The sequence below is a fragment of the Gymnoscopelus braueri genome, assembly GCF_963280865.1.
Source record: "Gymnoscopelus braueri genome assembly, chromosome: 6".
NCBI classification, from domain to species: domain Eukaryota; kingdom Metazoa; phylum Chordata; class Actinopteri; order Myctophiformes; family Myctophidae; genus Gymnoscopelus; species Gymnoscopelus braueri.
In genome coordinates, this window is record NC_137607.1 from 48,466,624 (window position 1) to 48,484,259 (window position 17,636).

A 17,636-nucleotide genomic window follows, 5' to 3' on the forward strand; every position below is an offset into this window, starting at 1 on the left:
TGAAGGAGTTGAGTCGAATACACAATGGTATCATGCAAAGCAATAACATTTTTTACAACTGCAGGATCAGTTCACCTCAGTTTACTGATCACCTCAGGTCAATGCTGTAGACTGTAGTGGGCTGTAAACTTTCAGGAAATTGAAGTGAAGATAAAGTGGCGAGAGTACTTTCCTAAGTCCATACACAAGTTCAAGGACAAATTTTGATGGATCACTGCGTGACCAGAGTACTTGCTGTACTGTATTTTAATGAGCCTATGTCAGGGTCAAAGATTGGTTCCCACCAGTACTGGTTGTAACAGGCCTGGGTCCCAAGGATAGAGACATTGTATTTTGTTTGGAAGTTGGAACAACATATGCAGTGTATGAGAAAAGAAGTTTGCATGATCCCTTAAATAGGGAGTGATCAGTAAGCAATATCCTGCTATACTTCTGTTAATTTAATTAACAACATGAGAACAATACAGCATGTACTAGTGAACAACTTTATTTGAAAATAATAGAAAACAGTGCACAATAGGCAATTTCATGTAGCCTGGGAACTTAATATTAGTTACATCTTCATCATTTCATAGCCTCTATTAGTGTCATTAGCATTCGTTTCTGACAACATGAGTCAGTACATATACACTGATATGGCATCTGAACTTCATATAAAAATAAGTCTCAATAAATGAAATACACACCCAATCAACAACAAAGTTCTAAATATTGCAGCAAAAGGAAAAAGCATCTAGCAGCAGGAAGTAGATACCGTATGTCAGGCACTGGTATTATTGGTTTATGCATAGATATTCTTGATATTCTTACATTTTACTGGATATTAACATAGATTTCAAATCCTGGTATTCTGGTAAAAGACAATAGTCTTCATTGTGTTTTTTATTCAAGTCAAACTTTACATTTCCTAATCATTTCAAGTTTAAGCCATCCAAAAGTCAATACATTTTCTAGTTATAGTGTATTTGTTCATTTTGGATATGGGGCTAGCACATTTATAATAAAAGAAAATCTATGTTTTTGAAGCTATTGTAACTGAATGAAACTGAGCTCTACAACAGCGATTTTCTTTTAAAGGTCTTCAGTTTGAATGTCTATTCACTTTCAACCATTAACAAATGAAGACACTCCAAAAGAAGCTACAGAATGTTGTCTCCATGTTCTCCCCAAACTGATGGAACTTGTGACCAATGGATCATTGTATGTATATGTGGCAATTTGTGTTCCCATTGGGATTAAACAAAATGCTTGCAGTGCTGCAAAATGACAACAGATGGTATCTGTGACAAAATTCCTTCTACTGTAGGTGCTCTTGGTACTCAAAAGCACAAGATTACCCTCAAAATATAAAAACAATTGGAATGGAATTATACAATACTATAATAACATGTTACCATCTAAGCACAAGGGAGAGAAAGATGTGATTTTAAGAGTATTTCTTTCTTTGTATCCAACCTTTGAGGAGAACATGTGAAACATACAGCCCATGGGCAGTCGCTCAGTCACTCTCTAAACTCCCAGCACAACTCTGTGTGGTGTGCAACACTAGTGCATATTCACTGATATGGCATTAGCCTATTCTAGAAACATGGCCTACACCAAAAGGAAGACCCATGTCTATTAGTAGTATTCACAGAGACAGTGGCAGCAGAGCTTACACAGTGAAAACTATAATGTAACAGGTGGCAGCATATGCACTGATATGGCAGCTCACCCTCACAGCCACAGAATAATGTAACAAGGTGGCAGCATATGCACTGATATGGCAGCTCACCCTCAGTAAACAAAATGGCAGTGGCACCCTCTTCATTTCCCATTGACTAGGTTATATAAACCCATAGGCAGCTTTCAACATGGTGTCCTCTATATTAATCGAACACACAAGCAGGTAAATCATTATACACGATAAGATGTACACAGATAATCAGGGACAGCAGTTAGAGAAGGTCTGTCTGTGTGATGACCGGCATTTGGGGTTTGGTAGATCAGACAGGGAGGGAAGGAGGGAAGGGGATGGGGTGACTATAGACTACAGGAAAATAGGGAGGAAGAGAAGAAAAACGATAGAAGGAGACAGGAGAGAGACTGAGGTATGGCGTGTGTCTCTCTCTCTCTCTCTGTGTGTGTGTGTGTGTGTGTGTGTGTGTGTGTGTGTGTGTGTGTGTGTGTGTGTGTGTGTGTGTGTGTGTGTGTGTGTGTGTGTGTGTGTGTGTGTGTGTGTGTGTGTGTGTGTGTGTGTGTGTGTGTGTGTGTGTGTGTGTGTGTGTGTGTGTGTGTGTGTGTGTGCGCGCGCCGCACGCGCACGTGTCTACATCCAGGAATTGGCCAACATGGAGCTGAGCAGAGCCACCAAAAGCAGCCACACAGAGGACATCACTGTACAGACAGAGATGAGAGATAGAGTGAGACAAATGACTAATATACCGTACATCATTACACACTGCCTTTTATGCAAGCATGCTCAACTTTATATGATACAGTATATACAGTACATGAATTCTGAGTTTAACATATTTATATTTATTTATTTCCGCTCGCTATGGTGGTCTTCATTTGTTAAATAATGCAGTTATGTGCGTTGGTACGGTATATACAGTATGTGTGCATGTGTGTGTTTTACCTGCAGTAGTTGAATTACACTCCATCATGACCAGGGAGTCTACGTAGCCCTGTCCCAGCCACTCCTCGTAGGTCTTCCTGTCAGCTACGCCCACTAGACGGACGGTTGAATCTTTGAAGACGAGATCGGTGCCTTCATAAGCTGACGAGTCAAACATCTTAAATGCTGAACCAGTATCACTGCTGAAATGCTTCTACAGAAGGGTAAGGGGTGGGATAGCAGTGAGAATGTGAGACAAAGGAAGACAGAGAGAGAAAGCAAGACAGAGAGACACCAAGAGAAAGTCAACATCATTAAAAGCATCAAAACTAATGACTGAAGATAGGTGTATTTTGAACTTGTGCGTCTGTATCCGGTGAGTGCATTAGAAAGAATGGAACTTACATTTTATCAAGAAAAAAAAAAAGACAACCAAATCCGTAGCACAAATTCTCCATCCCTCCATGCGTTCCTCCTCCCTACCTGTGCGGCGTCCAGTAGTCCATAGACAGCGTGGATGTTGGTGTCAGGCCGTACCATTACAGCGTGGGAGGGGACCCTGGCCAGGTTACAGTCTTTGTACTGGGTGACCTCAGCCCTGCTGCCCTGGGAACATAGCAGCTGGAAATCAGTTGACAGCAGACCCGTGGCCCACGAGTCACCTTTACCTACACAGAGAGAGACAGAAATTCTTTATTTTGCCGTGCCACAAGGACAAAAACACACCTGCGCGTGCGCGCAAACACGCACAGACAGTATACAGTATATTATATACAGTATATATAATGGTATCTCACCGTCAGTGTTTTCAAAGACAGTGGTCTGTTTGATGAAAGCCACATCTCCTTGTCCTTTAGCCAGACACCTGGACAGACAGACACAATAAGAGATATATATGTATATATATATATATATAATTTACATACATACATAGAGAGAGAGAGAGAGAGAGAGAGAGAGAGAGAGAGAGAGAGAGAGAGAGAGAGAGAGAGAGAGGGGTAGGGTGCGTAAAACCTGTAATAATGACTTCCATTTAATGGAAATGTTATATGAGGATATAGACAGGATTGTTCTTTAACAGAACTGTTCATGCAAACACATGTTCACTGGTATTCGGTCTTGATAGCTCTGCATGAGAGATTGGTCAGAAGTTGGGTGGGCGTTCCCCATAGTTCTTCTACCAGAGCTGTTTTGCAGGAAGTCACATTACAGAGTGAGTGGGAACTAGCCTTCAGAACCAGAGGGAGACGGTGTCCACCCGTCAAAACAAGAAAGGGAGTATGAAGGGAAACTTGTCAAGAAGAACTTTTATCTGACGGACCATCAGAAGAAAGTTCGGATGGATTATTTTGAAGCATGTAGGGAAACTAACCAGCAAATCACCATGTAAAACATCCAACTCCTTTTCTATCTATGTCACAGGTTCTTATCCCCAGTTTTTATAATTATTTATAATAGCCTACCTGAAAGCTCCGGTGTATCCCTCATACAGGTCCTTTCCCTTTACACATTTGTTCTCTCCTGAAGAATCTCCCACACACAGGCCACAGAGGTTGTCTGGGAAACCATCTTGATTGGCACCTGGCACACAGCTCTGCTTGAAGAACTGTCCCGCCGCTAGGCACCATGGGAAACAAAAAACAAGTAGTTAAACACTGGGAGAGAGCTTATGTTGGGACTTGGTGTCTCCAGGTAGGGTCTGAACTGTGTACACCAGTGTCAAAATGAAAATGTTGTGGTTGCTTTTTATGTGGTATAAACAAAACTATAGCTTTTGATCTCTCTCTGTGTAGTATTTCAAAGGAATTAATTTAACAGACTACTCCAGCTCGATTTGTACACCAAGACGGAGACAAGACACACAAACCACTCACCTTGGGGTATCTGACATTGCTCGGGTCTGATCAGGCCTTGCTCCATCAGTGTTGCTATGGGAATGTTCCATCCGGCTGTGCGACCGTAGCCGGTGTGACAGGAGGACCTGCCGCGCAGATCCTCCAGGCGTTGGATGTCACGGTTGCTCTTCTTCACCACAGCAATCGCATAGTAGATGGAACCATCAGTCTCCGCTGTAGAGACGGAGAGGTGTTGACATTTGACATTTGCTGTTATTGCTGCTTTTTTTTTTTACACATGGCTGCAGAGGATGCTTCTATATACACTGTTATGTTTTCAAGACCTTGAAACACAATCAAGTATAATAGGCCATGCTTGATTGTGTTTCAAGGTCTTGAAAACATAACAGACTCAGACCAAAAGTCCTCACCAGTATAGCTCTCTCCTGTGGCAGGGGTCAGGCCGTACACTTTGCCAGCTGTGTATATGTCACCTCCATCCAGAGTGATGGCATCAGCTTCATTGTTCTACACACACACGCGCGCAGGCGCACACACACACACACACACACACACACACACACACACACACACACACACACACACACACACACACACACACACACACACACACACACACACACACACACACACACACACACACACACACACACACACACACACACACACACATGCATTTTAAACCTTTATTCAATACAGTAGTTATGGTTGTTGGTTGGTTTATACATAGTACACCTCAAACTGAGTCTGAGTAGACTTCAGTTGATCTATAGACGTGTAGTTGCTTTGTAGATGTAGTGACTGGATATACGTTTTATTTGAAGTATATGCATGTTGAAAGCACTTATTGTACTGTAAGTCGCTTTGGATAAAAGCGTCTGCTAAATGACCGTAATGTAATGTAATGTAATGTAATGTAATGTAATGTAATGTAATGTAATGTATATCCCAAACAAATCTTCTGTGGTCAAAAGTCTCATTTCTAATAGTGATTCAGTGATTATAATGATATGATTATGTTGGCTCTTACCTGGATTCTCCTCATGCAGTCGGTGTGAGAGTCTCCTTGGATACACTGGAGTGTGGGTCGCAGACCTTTAGCCGCGAATGCCGTACTCATATCCACACACTTATTCTGCTCACTGCTGGACAACACACACCATCGCAGGCTGGTGGGGATCTCTGCTCACACAAACACACACACACACACACACACACACACACACACACACACACACACACACACACACACACACACACACACACACACACACACACACACACACACACACACACACACACACACACACACACACACACACACACACGAACAAGGAAAAATGGAGGTCAGGCAAACAGACAGACAGACAGACAGACAGACTAAGCGATTGATAGATATACAGTTGTATTACCTGTGGGATCACAGTCCATGGCTCTCAGGGCATTAGAATACGGTTTGCCCATCCAGACCATGGGATCCTCTGACTCTGCCTTCAGGAACTTGGAGGCTGAATTAGAGAAGAGCACAGTTCCGCCGCCATATGCCGTCGATAAGAAGATATCGAAGTCTGACTTCAGCTGCGACCAAAAAGTAAGAAAACAGATTCAGTCGGTCAGTCTCACACCTTGGTTGCATGTGTCTTGACAACAAGATACTACACAGAAAAACACCCCTACAGGTTGATTTTGTACTTTCTATCCATGCAATGCTTTTATGTATGAGAAATGTAGACCCTGGTGTTGGGTAGGACTACTGTGCAATATCTCCCCTGGACAAGCAGGGATTGCCTCTTGATGAGCGGTAGATATTTGGTCTCCCGCATTGGGACATAAAACTTACGGTTTGCAGCTTTTAAAGTCGGCCATACCAGCCCTGACGAAAAAGGATAGTCATTTTGTACTTTAAAACAAAATGCCAGACGCCAGAGGGGTTTAATGCTAATTTATCCTACAACAGTGTCGCTGTCTTTTTTCCTAATACTTTTTGTTTTGTTGAAAATCTGTTCTTTTTGGTGTTCAGTTATAACTGTTGTTTGATGAAAAATAGTTAACTGACAGAACTTAACTTAAGCAGACAAAGTTAACTTGCAACTACATTTAACCAAGCAAGTAACATTGTGTAGGGCCACAGGGAGCTCCTTGATGCCAAAGGGTGTGCTGCTGATGTCGCCTTGATACTGTGATGTGTCAATTTACATACATTCAAGATTCTTTATTAGCATGACTGTCAAAATATGCCCAATAAATCACATTTAGGTAAACATACTAAAAAAGAACAAATTAAAAAACTCTTTTGGAGTTGACTCTTTCCCATTTAAAAACTTTCAACCCTATTTTGGGCATGACTTTGTAGGCAAACATTTAAAAACTAATTCAAAATGTAAAAAAAATTAGAAAATAAATAGCAGAACTATAAACTCATAAAACGTCGCATCGCGGTGCGTTGTGAGCTCATAGATTGTCTATGTTCGCTATTCGTAGTACAGTAAATTGTATAGGGCTTAAAGTGGTTAAAAGGTTTCTGGTGCTGAGACATACCACCCCCTCATTCAGCATGTTGTACACCACGGAGGGCGTGATGCCGTCACGGACTACAATACCACGTCTTGGGACACGGACCAGGTGGCATCGGCGCCAGTCAGTTACAGGAGCCCTGGTCCCATCACGACACAACAGCTCATAGTCTGCAGAATTCAGACCTGATGCCCAGTCCTGCGGACCTTGGCCTAGTGAATAAAAAAGACTAATTAGGCCATATTTTCAATGTGACAAAATTTTTAAGTGAATGACCGCAGGTGAATAGGTAACACATAGGCCTGCGGTAAACCATCATCCATCAACTAACTAGACTAGTGGTTCTTAAATTGGGGTTCAGGAACCCTCAGGTTTCCATCTCAGAGATGGGGGTCCTTGAAATTAAAATGTTTGAGAACCACTGAACTAGACTGAAACATAATTGGCAGCTAACAAAACAAGTTACTTAGTTACCATCGGTGTTCTCAAAGACAGTTGTTTCCTTGATGAAAGCCACATCTCCTGCACCCTCAGCAAGACACCTGAACAGAGAGAATCCAGTAAGCAGAGCCAGTCAACAAAGTACATTGATCCCAAACACGCAAGCAAGTCTGAGTGGTCAGAAACAGTCAGTGTAACTATCACTATGTTCACATATACTGTAGCTGTCCAAGAATGTTCCTGTGACATGTTTAACAAAAGAAAACAAGGAGGGTGAAACCTTATAGTCTGTCACTACCCCATATCGGTGAGTGTATGAAGGGATTCAGATGTCTACCTGAAGGCTCCCGCATAAGCAAAGTATCGCTCCTTATCGCTGTAATCACATTTGTTCTGATCATTCACATCTCCTATACACAGTTGACACAGAGATGGCGGGTCGGCTGTGGCCCCGGGGATACAGCTAGCGTTGAAGAAATCTGCGACGCCTGAACACGCACGCACGCACACACACACACGCACACGCACACACACACACACACACACACACACACACACACATGAATCGATATGTTTTGAGGAGAGGTAAAGTATTATTGTGTATCAGACAGTGGGTGTATGAAAATGTACAGTATTTGCCAACTTGGTATGCGTGTATGTGTGCACTCATCTTCCGCATGCACACATGTATGTTAGACCTCCAGAAAAACGTGATTATGCGCATAATTATGCAGGGGTCACGCATCACATCGCATAATATGCGCATCGCATAATACTTATTAATACTTATTAATACATATTTCTGTATATTTCATAACGTTTCACATATTTCCGCATATTTTGCAACTTCCAATTTCATAATCAAGGATTTTTGCCCGTGTTTTTCTGGAGGGTCTAATATGTGTAGAGCAGTTGTGTTTTACTGGTGTAACGGAAGTCAAGAAATCCATTTTCCACCTCATCTAATTGCCCTCCCACTGTAGATGTGTGCATGAGTATTCCTACCCTAAAGCTGGATTATCTTTTTAGCATTAAACAGGTTTTAACGTGTGTGTGTGTATGTACGTTTGTCATGTTTACATATTTCTTACTCTGTTCAACGTTGCAGCCCATTACAGACATCATGCCCTGATCTATAAAGTATCCTAAGGGCATATTCCAACCAGCGGTTCTGCCTTTCCCAGTGTGGCAGCTCTTCTTCCCAGCCAGGTTGTTGATGTTGATGCCAGCGTTCGCCTTTTTCACCACAGCAAGGGCGTAATACTGCGTACCTGTATCTGAATCAGGAACAAACCAAGTGTTGGAGGTTAGAGACACAAAACTGTAACATACAAGTATGTGTGGAAGTCAACACATTGTTTATTGGCTAAAATATTATGAATCAGGCTTGATAATGCTGTGTATAAGATATAAAATATAGATACAAGGACAAGGGAAGCTTGGCACTTTTTGTGTAATGTATCAGCAAATTATTCAAGTGTCATAACATACTGTAAACTATGATTATTTTATCAACCCTGGTCTGTGGTTAAAGTTAGAGGCATGGAACTGGGATTTCTGATGAATTGTTTATTGTTAGACGTTATGATATAATGTGTGACAACACCTGTTAATACCCTATTTTCAAAATACTGGATCAGAGAACAGCTGCATGGTCGACTAATTATCAGTCAGCAATATAATTCTAATGATAAGGTCGCTCCATACCTCTCTCACTTTTTTTCCATCTCTGTTTAAAGGTGATTATTCCCAATAAAAAAGAGCCAGCAGATAAGACTGATAGAGTGCTAGGTTCCAGTTCTACTGACTTGATACAGAATTCCTAGTGTCAGCAGGACTATCTTCAGCTCCTGCCAAGTTGAGGCATTGAACTGTACTCAAACTAGTGACCCTTTATACACACCAATATGTAATGACATCACACTCTCATTTGATCCCTGAATAAGCAATTTACAAGAACAAATTATAGGACAGTAGTTGCTAGAGAGGATCTTAAAGTACGTAAATTAATACACAATTCACAGTACTAACACAGCCATGTGTGACTAGTACTACAGTCCATGTGACTATCTGTGGGACTGCAGATTGAAATTCACTAGTAGAAAAATCTGGTACAAAGCATAATTATCTTTGTTTAAGATGTATTTTGTATATGGTCCCTGATAAAAAATAAAACAAATCAACTAAAAGTAAAAACTAAAACTAAACAGCCATACACTGAGCTAAGTGGCACTTGTTCCACACTTCATTCCCCTTGCAGTCAGTGGCGTTCAGGTTACACGGTCTGCCCTCTAACTTTAGGCTATACCATATATGTCTTTTGCTGAGCTCCCTTCACATTTGATTAACTGCAGCTCTAGAACAATCAATTTCAATCAATGAATGCTTGGAATGATGAATCGATAGGGTGACAATGTGGCATATTTCTCTTTAACTGATTGAAGTCTTACCATCAGTGGTTGATTCTCCAGCAGCCATTTTAAGGGAAGCAGTCTTTCCCTGAGCATAGATGTCAGATGTGGACATGGATAATGCATCTGCTTCATTTCTCTGAAGGAACAACATAGAGCAGACATGTAAATGTTTAAATATGGCCACAGACATTGTGGGCTTGGCAAAACATGATCACATAAGACAGCTCTGGGACAAGCTATGTGTTCTGTTCCTCTGTTCCTAGTGTTACTGTCCCCAAATGGACATATTCTGAGCAATCAGGAGCAGTTTATTCCTACGGGGGTCTGAATAAATAATATCCATAAGTATTTTAAATGATTTAGAATGAAGTATTTAGAATTTGGTGCCTTAGTTACTGATGTAACCTCTACAAGTTGAAGAACCCTCAAGTTCAAATTCTCTCGGCAACACTATCGTTTTCTCAGTCCAGAGTTAAAAGTCCCATGTGTTGTAAAATGCTCTGTGATGAATGCACCTTTTGAACCTCATGCTGTCCAGTGCTGATCAATTGGTCATCTATTATCAGGGGCCATGCTTGTTAACAGTGTCTAGATAGCTCAGTCGTAGAGAGCTTGCCTTTGAAACACAATGGCTTGGGTAACTAAGATGTGTGGTCAATACTGGAACCTGACAGTAGGTGGCGCTCCACCTCAGCAATCCCCCTCCCGGAGTCTAGACACCCTACCAACTATAAGCCACTTCGACCTACATATATGCTGCTGTTCATAGTGCATAACTTGTTTTCCAAGTCTATTGGCTTGGGTTTTCTCTGTTGCCTGGTTTCTGTCCAAGTGATCAAAGCTTGTGCTATTGGCCCTTAAAGAATTATGTGGCTGAGCCATTAAGTTTACATACATGGAGAGAATTTGCAACTTGATGCCAACAGTTTTGACATTCACACAGTATGTTTTCACAAGTTCAAAACTGACCTGCAGTTTCTGAACGCAGCCTTGAACATTCACTCCATTGACACAGCTGATGGTGGGACGGATGGATACGGCGGAAAAAGACTGTGCCATGGCCTCACATTTTCTCTGCTCTGGGTCTGATATGGTACACCATTTGATGTTCTTCTGACCAGAGACTGGGCGAGGGAGAGGCAGAGGAAAAGGAAGAGTTAGTAGTATACAGTATATAGAAAGGAGTAGGAGACATAACGAGAAACAGAGAAGATGTAAAAAAAAAAAAAAAAACTGGTTATCACATAAGAATATGTACGTAATTCTTTGCAATGTTTTTTGCTGTCATTTTCAAAATATTTGTACCTTTCTGAATTGCTAAAAGTAGTCACTAAGAACATTAACCCAATACCTTTGTAAAAATAACTAGATACTGTAACTAGGCTATGATTGTATGTTCAATTATAAATAATCATTACAATTATTTAAATTATAATAATTATAAATAATGAATAATGTCACAGCCATATTACGCAGGTAGCAATTTGAATTTGAGCAATTGATCATGCACAATGTACCTGGGTCATTTTGCCAACAGTGACAAAAAAAACTTTTCCTTATGATACTTATATTATATTATATATTCCTTATAGTATATTACAACATCAGACATCAATGTTCTGAAACAATAGACAACATATTCAGCAAAAACAAAAAACAAAACGAAAAAAACGATGACATTTTGCAGCAAGTTAGAGATTGTGGTAATAAAAGTTCTGTTACCTGTGTGTAATATTAATAGTACCGAAACGAGCACTCTCCACGTGGCCATGGTCGTATCCTGATGGTGAAATGGTCCCGTTCCTCCTTTCCTCTCCTTTATACCAGGATGCCTTCCGCTGGTGTCAAAGTGCAAAGACCCCAGAGTCCAAGATTCCACATCCAGGCCACGCCTGAACATGTAAAGTAGCTGTGCACTTCCAGGATACTACAGCACAACTGTCTAAGTGACGCAATTTCTGGATCACGAGACTCCCGCTTGTACTGTAGTTATATTTCTGACTCTGTGTGGATGTAGCCGTGCTTTCAAAGTAGTACAGTCATCGTCTGTGCCACCCGCTTCTACCTGGCATGACACGTCTCTGCTAGTGGGACCTGGCTCAGGGCCAAGGCCAGGACAGAGCAGTCCTTTGACGAGCAGGAGTTCAACTCACCTCTCCCTTCTTCTCTCCTCCTTTTTGCTCTCCTCTTCTCCTCAGTGCGCTCTTCAACTCCAGTGGTTCTCAACCTTTTCAAGGACGCAACCCCCCAAAATAATCATATTTGAACTGGGGACCCCCCCCCCTCCCACCCTGAAAAGCATTTGAAATTGTAGGAGTTGAGGCATTACGTTTGGTTTGACTCGGTTCCACAGATAAATATTGTGAAAATAGCAGATCTTTTTTGTCTCTTTCTTATATTATTTGACAATTTGGCCAATGTTTGACCGTTTTTTATAGTATAGTTTGTTGATTACTTTTGATGCAGTAATGGTATTTTTTATTTTCTTTCATTTTTTTTGTTGGTATTAAAAATCTTAAAAGTCCTTAAATTGTCACTCCACTGTCATCTGGGGACACTCCCAAAATCATGTGTGGACCACCCTTGGGGTCCCGACCCACAGGTTGAGAACCACTGTTCTACTCCACTCCTCTGCTGCCATCCTCCCATTTCTTTCACTCTTTTCTGTCCTTTCCTCCCCTCTCCATTGCCCGTTGTTGCACAACAGCAACAGACCACTGGAAATTATCTGTAAATAAACCAAGCTGACTCATATACACTCAATATGTCTGCTACTCCCAGAAAAACTAACTTTATACTATAGCAACCTCTTCATTATGCCAATTCCCTTATTGCGAACGCGGAAGGAGGCGCCTCCGCCCAAGTGGAGCCTACTATGAAACTCTGCTCGGCTTGTCAGTGTGTGTGTGTGTGTCGGTGTGTGTGTCTGTGTTCATGCACTACCTAGTAGAGGGCGCCAGAGTGCAGCGCCAGAGTGCAGCAGACACAGCCTGACACACACACACACACACACACACACACACACACACACACACACACACACACACACACACACACACACACACACACACACACACACACACACACACACACACACACACACACACACACACACACACACACACACACACACACACACACACACACACACACACACACACACACACACACACACACACACAATTTTCGAGCAGTCTTTCCACCTCCGAGTACACCGACCCGCTGGGCCAGGCTTTTATTTTTTAGCAAAACTAAGCAATAAAAGCCTGGAGATCGAGGCGAATCTGCGTTCGCCTCCAGCGTTCGCGCGTCTTACTTGTGTGTATATAGTCCCTGTCACTTCTGACCTACCTGTAGAAATCGGTAGGCCTAGTGGAGTGACAGATGTCACTGTCATGTCAGTATCATGGTCATTATCATGGTCAGTATCATGGTTACCCGAATCTTAGATTTGTTACTGGTGGTGATACCTGCAATACTCATCATTGTACTGTGCGGGTCGCTGCATGACCCTTCCGTCTAGCCGCTGGCGCGGGGCTCTCGTCTAGTAGCATGTAGACGTTCATTGCAACAGCGCTGCGTGGAGGCGAAAACGAAACGTACCGTTGTCTTGCCCGAGAGAGCATGGTCGAGTGACCATCAGTTTGTGTTGAGAGAGAGAACGGAGAGAGCATGGTCGAGTGACCATCAGTTTGTGTTGAGAGAGAGAGCATGAGGACCCGTATGAACCACGCAGACCCACAAACAGCCACGCATGCGCGCCACTCTCTATTGTATATTAGGATAAAAAGTGTGTATCCTGTGTGCATGCACAACAGGTGTGTAGCTCACTGTTATTGGTCTATTTTTTACACACACACACACACACACACACACACACACACACACACACACACACACACACACACACACACACACACACACACACACACACACACACACACACACACACACACACACACACACACACACACACACACACGCCTAAAATATTATTTACTGATAACACAGATGTGATTCTACTCTGTCTGTCTTACCAGGAGTGCGTCACTGTGCGTGGCATCAAACAACCATTACAACCATTAACCATTATTAAAACCATTAATCATTAAACAAGCTTAGTGCTTAATGAGTCTTCCAGTTTAGTAGACCTTGTATTGTGAATTTGTACTTCCATGTACTGTTGTTCTCACGTCTTACTAAATAAAGTACCGGTACATCAATCAATCAAAACCAATCAAATGCTATCAAATGAAAATGGCCTGGGGTCTGTCCATTGCAGAAGTGCGTTGGGAAACAATGACACAGCACCACACCATAACAATATTTATGTATAAACTATTTGAAACAATATTGATTTCACAAATCTACCATAAACATATTAATAAGGCTATAAGGAACTTCTCTCTTTTTTTTCTATGAACACATTGAGTGAACCACTCAGCCTAACTCATTGACCTACACATCACTGTTCCTAGTTGGCTGTATGCCCAGACATCCTCTCCAGGTACAGACTGGCACCAACCAAAGGTCTTGGATGTATTGTACAGGTTATGAAGTACATACTTTATTTAAGAGAGAAAGATACAGCATGATCAACTAAACTATAAAGAATATTGCTTTGCAGAAATCATCAGTGATTTCATTATCGTTAACCTATCCAATGTAAAGAATATAATAATAAGTCAGGGTTCCTACGCAAGTATGGAGAGTCTGGATAAGTATGGAAAAAGAAAAGAGAGCATGGGAAAACATGTATACTATTCTGTTTCTTAAATATAACATTTTGAATTTCTCAAAATTGATCTTACAAGCTGTGTTTTTCCTGCCGTTGCAGAATTGCATATAGATAGCTTCACAAATAATCTAAAACTTGTTTGAACATTCATGCAGACATGTAATGTAACAGGCTATCTTTTCTGCATAGGGAAACCTGGCATTGGATCAAGACGGTCATACATTTATTTCGATTCTGACAATTGAGTATATGACAGCCTTCCTTGGACACTTCCCCAAATAGTGTTTAGAGTTCTGTGTTTAAGGCCTGTACATCTCCATAAATAATATAAAGTGCTTACCCGGTAAGCACAGACACAGAGCTTTTTTCCCCAATTCATTTTCGGTTCTTATTTATAAAAGAGACAAAAAATATGGAGGGGACAATAATATATATATTTGTATTCAATAGATCATGGGACAATGAGTATGTAGGTACAGTAGCACTGCGCCGGTTAGTTTGTGCCCTCGTTGGGCATATATGTTTGACAGTCAAACTTTCTGTGTAGGAGTGACTTTATACTTTAGTTGAGACATAAAATAGTTACAATATCTATCTATCCTGTAATATACCATCTACTATAACATTTAGAAAACACCTGGCACCATGGGCATTGAGCATTGTATAGGCAGGGACTGACATTCTTCAATCTTTTCCATTTCCTCCGTATGCTAGTGTTTCTGGAAATTCTGCATGCAGTTGTGATCTAATCTTAATATACTATTCATAACAAGATAAGTAGCATAGTGTTGTCATAATACAATGTAGAATTACATGAAAAACATCTCGTTATAATGTGGAAAACGTATTGTTATAATCATAAACTTTTCATTTTTCACTTTTACATGAAGTGCGCGATCCATATTGGAGGAAATGATGTGGATCCCAAGATCCATATACTTTCCTAGTTTTACGCTTCAGCGCAGCGATACGCGTCCGTATATACACATTCAAATTAAATACCACTCTAAACCTAGTTGGCAGATTGTTCACATTGAACTCATTCACTAAGTGTTGTACAGGAGGGCAAGGTCTCAAAAGGTGAGAACAGCATATTCTTTTTCAATATGCCTCTGTGACAAGGTAATAGGGATGTTTGCACAGGAAGCCTCAGTCCATAAAGTGGAACATTATCTTCATAGGATGTGTGTGCAGCCAAGTCATCTATAAAATGATTGAAATTATACCTGACTTCAGCCTTTAAATATAATAGTGTTTTCTTATCATCTTCATGCATCACTGCTATTTACAGCAGGACACGATCTTCTAATTAGCAGAGCACTACAACAGTACATGAACTGCATGAACCCAGTGAGATGAAAGATAGTCTGAACCTTTGAACCTAGATCTTAAGCAGTTTTAATCATGTGACAAGAGTTACTACATCAGCATTACTTTATCAACCTTCAGTACAATGAGATCATGAATACCCAAAGTAGGCAATCATCTTGATGCTCGGAAATGTAAAAAGATGAGAGAGAGGGAGGATACCATTACCTTTTGGTAAATATATTTGTTTTCCTTGACATCCAACACCAGTGCTCTGTTTAGGTTTTCTTCCTCATGCCTTTACTAGTACTATTTGTTCCTGTCAAACTAATTATTTTTGACTTATTAATCATTGTCAGTTTACTTCTATGTTGGTGTTTATATAACACCAGATATACTTTTGTTTAATTATATGGAGCTCAAACAGGTATATCACAAACAGCTATAGCATTTCCCACCTAAATGCAACATACACGTCATCCAAATCACACTTTTCCAAATCATAGACGGCAGTTGGCAAGAACGTTTATTTGAGGTTATTTGACTCCTGCATCTCCTAGGCAGTATTTTAGTAACATTTTACAATACTTTTCAATGTCTTATAACTATATACAATAAACATTTAACTAATTAGGCCTAATCATTCTTGACTATCAACAAGAGAGAAAAACATGGAAAGGAAATTCACTGTTTAAAAAAAAAAATTGTGCCTGTGATGCAGTTCAGCTACATTGGCCCTAGATTAGTGGGTTAGCCCAGGGGTTTTCAACAGGTGGTCCGTGGACCACTTGTGGTCCCTGAAGGTATTGCATGTGGTCCCTGACCATTTTGCAATATGTTTTTTTCTTCTTGTTCCATAATATCGACCTGGTGACCTATGATGACATGTCAATGTTGTCAGTTTCTGGGAATCGGAGGTCAAGAAATTCCACAGAAAAGGGAGTTAGAATCTCAAGAAGGGGAAGTGTACCGGATTGCCTGATGGAGTCATCATTAATAGGAAATGTGGCCATATAATTGCATGTGTCTGTGTAGTCCATGGACCACTGGTTGAGAAACAGTGGGATGTATCATGGGATGCATGCATACAGTAGCAAGTGTTAGCAAAGCACTAATCTTAGCTCATATCCCCACCCAACACAACAGTGGTCCCCAGGTTGATTCTTAGTCAGGGTGGTGGTCCCTGGTTCACAATCAGTTGAAAACCCCTGGGTTAGCCAGTTTGCTTGCTCATGGGAAATACAACAATGTTACCCCTGCTGCTAGATTCTGTAGTAGCTAAACAATGTAGGCCTACTGTAAAACTAATCACTCAGATTTAGAACATTACTTACCGGGACATCTAATGATAAAAGTCAAAACCATATTAAATAATGTTAGTCGGCCAACAAAAAAAAGTGAATGTCCTTGCCATCTGTGGAAAGTCAATCTGAAAACCCATTTCGGTAAAAGGGAAAAACATACCCCCCCCCTTTTGCCTCTGGGGGCACCACATCTTTTTTTGTGTAGGAACAGGAACTTGGTCTGGCTCCTCCCCTTTCTTAGGCCACTTCATCTGGGTGCTTCTGTGTTTATTCCTATTAACAACAACACTACATGTTTAAGGCAGTGGTGCTGCAGATTAGTGGAAAATGAATACTGCTCAGTTATATTAGGAATGATTTTTGCTGCTCACCCTTAAAGGGATAGTTCACACTAAAAAAAATAAAAATTCTATCGATTAGTCACCCCATGGCGATATGGATCATTTTTAGTTTTTGTCGCAT

General features: G+C 41.0%; 1 protein-coding gene across 1 annotated transcript; it reads right to left on the reverse strand.

Annotated features, from left to right (window-relative positions):
* Positions 1–317: 317 nt before the first annotated feature.
* On the reverse strand, positions 318–11,807 carry meltf (melanotransferrin). The gene is made up of 16 exons (XM_080430843.1): positions 11,547–11,807; positions 10,794–10,948; positions 9,861–9,960; positions 8,502–8,687; positions 7,748–7,898; positions 7,444–7,511; positions 6,994–7,181; positions 5,868–6,033; positions 5,486–5,637; positions 4,866–4,962; positions 4,474–4,668; positions 4,063–4,216; positions 3,397–3,464; positions 3,083–3,267; positions 2,621–2,813; positions 318–2,376 (listed from the first exon to the last, which is right to left on the reverse strand). Exons 1-16 carry the CDS (start codon positions 11,722–11,724, stop codon positions 2,309–2,311), a joined length of 2,304 nt encoding a protein of 767 aa, XP_080286969.1. The 5' UTR covers positions 11,725–11,807; the 3' UTR covers positions 318–2,308.
* Between the last annotated feature and the right edge of the window lie 5,829 nt (positions 11,808–17,636).

What these genes read in the sequence shown, in the direction of transcription:
- meltf (XM_080430843.1), bottom strand. Translation starts at nt 11,724, where the DNA reads ATGTTCAGGCGTGGCCTGGATGTGGAATCTTGGACTCTGGGGTCTTTG. An exon ending in GCTGCGTTCAGAAACTGCAG is followed by an intron (nt 9,961 to 10,793) that starts GTCAGTTTTGAA and finishes TTGTTCCTTCAG; the next exon opens with AGAAATGAAGCAGATGCATT. An exon ending in TGTCTTTGAGAACACCGATG is followed by an intron (nt 7,182 to 7,443) that starts GTAACTAAGTAA and finishes TTTATTCACTAG; the next exon opens with GCCAAGGTCCGCAGGACTGG.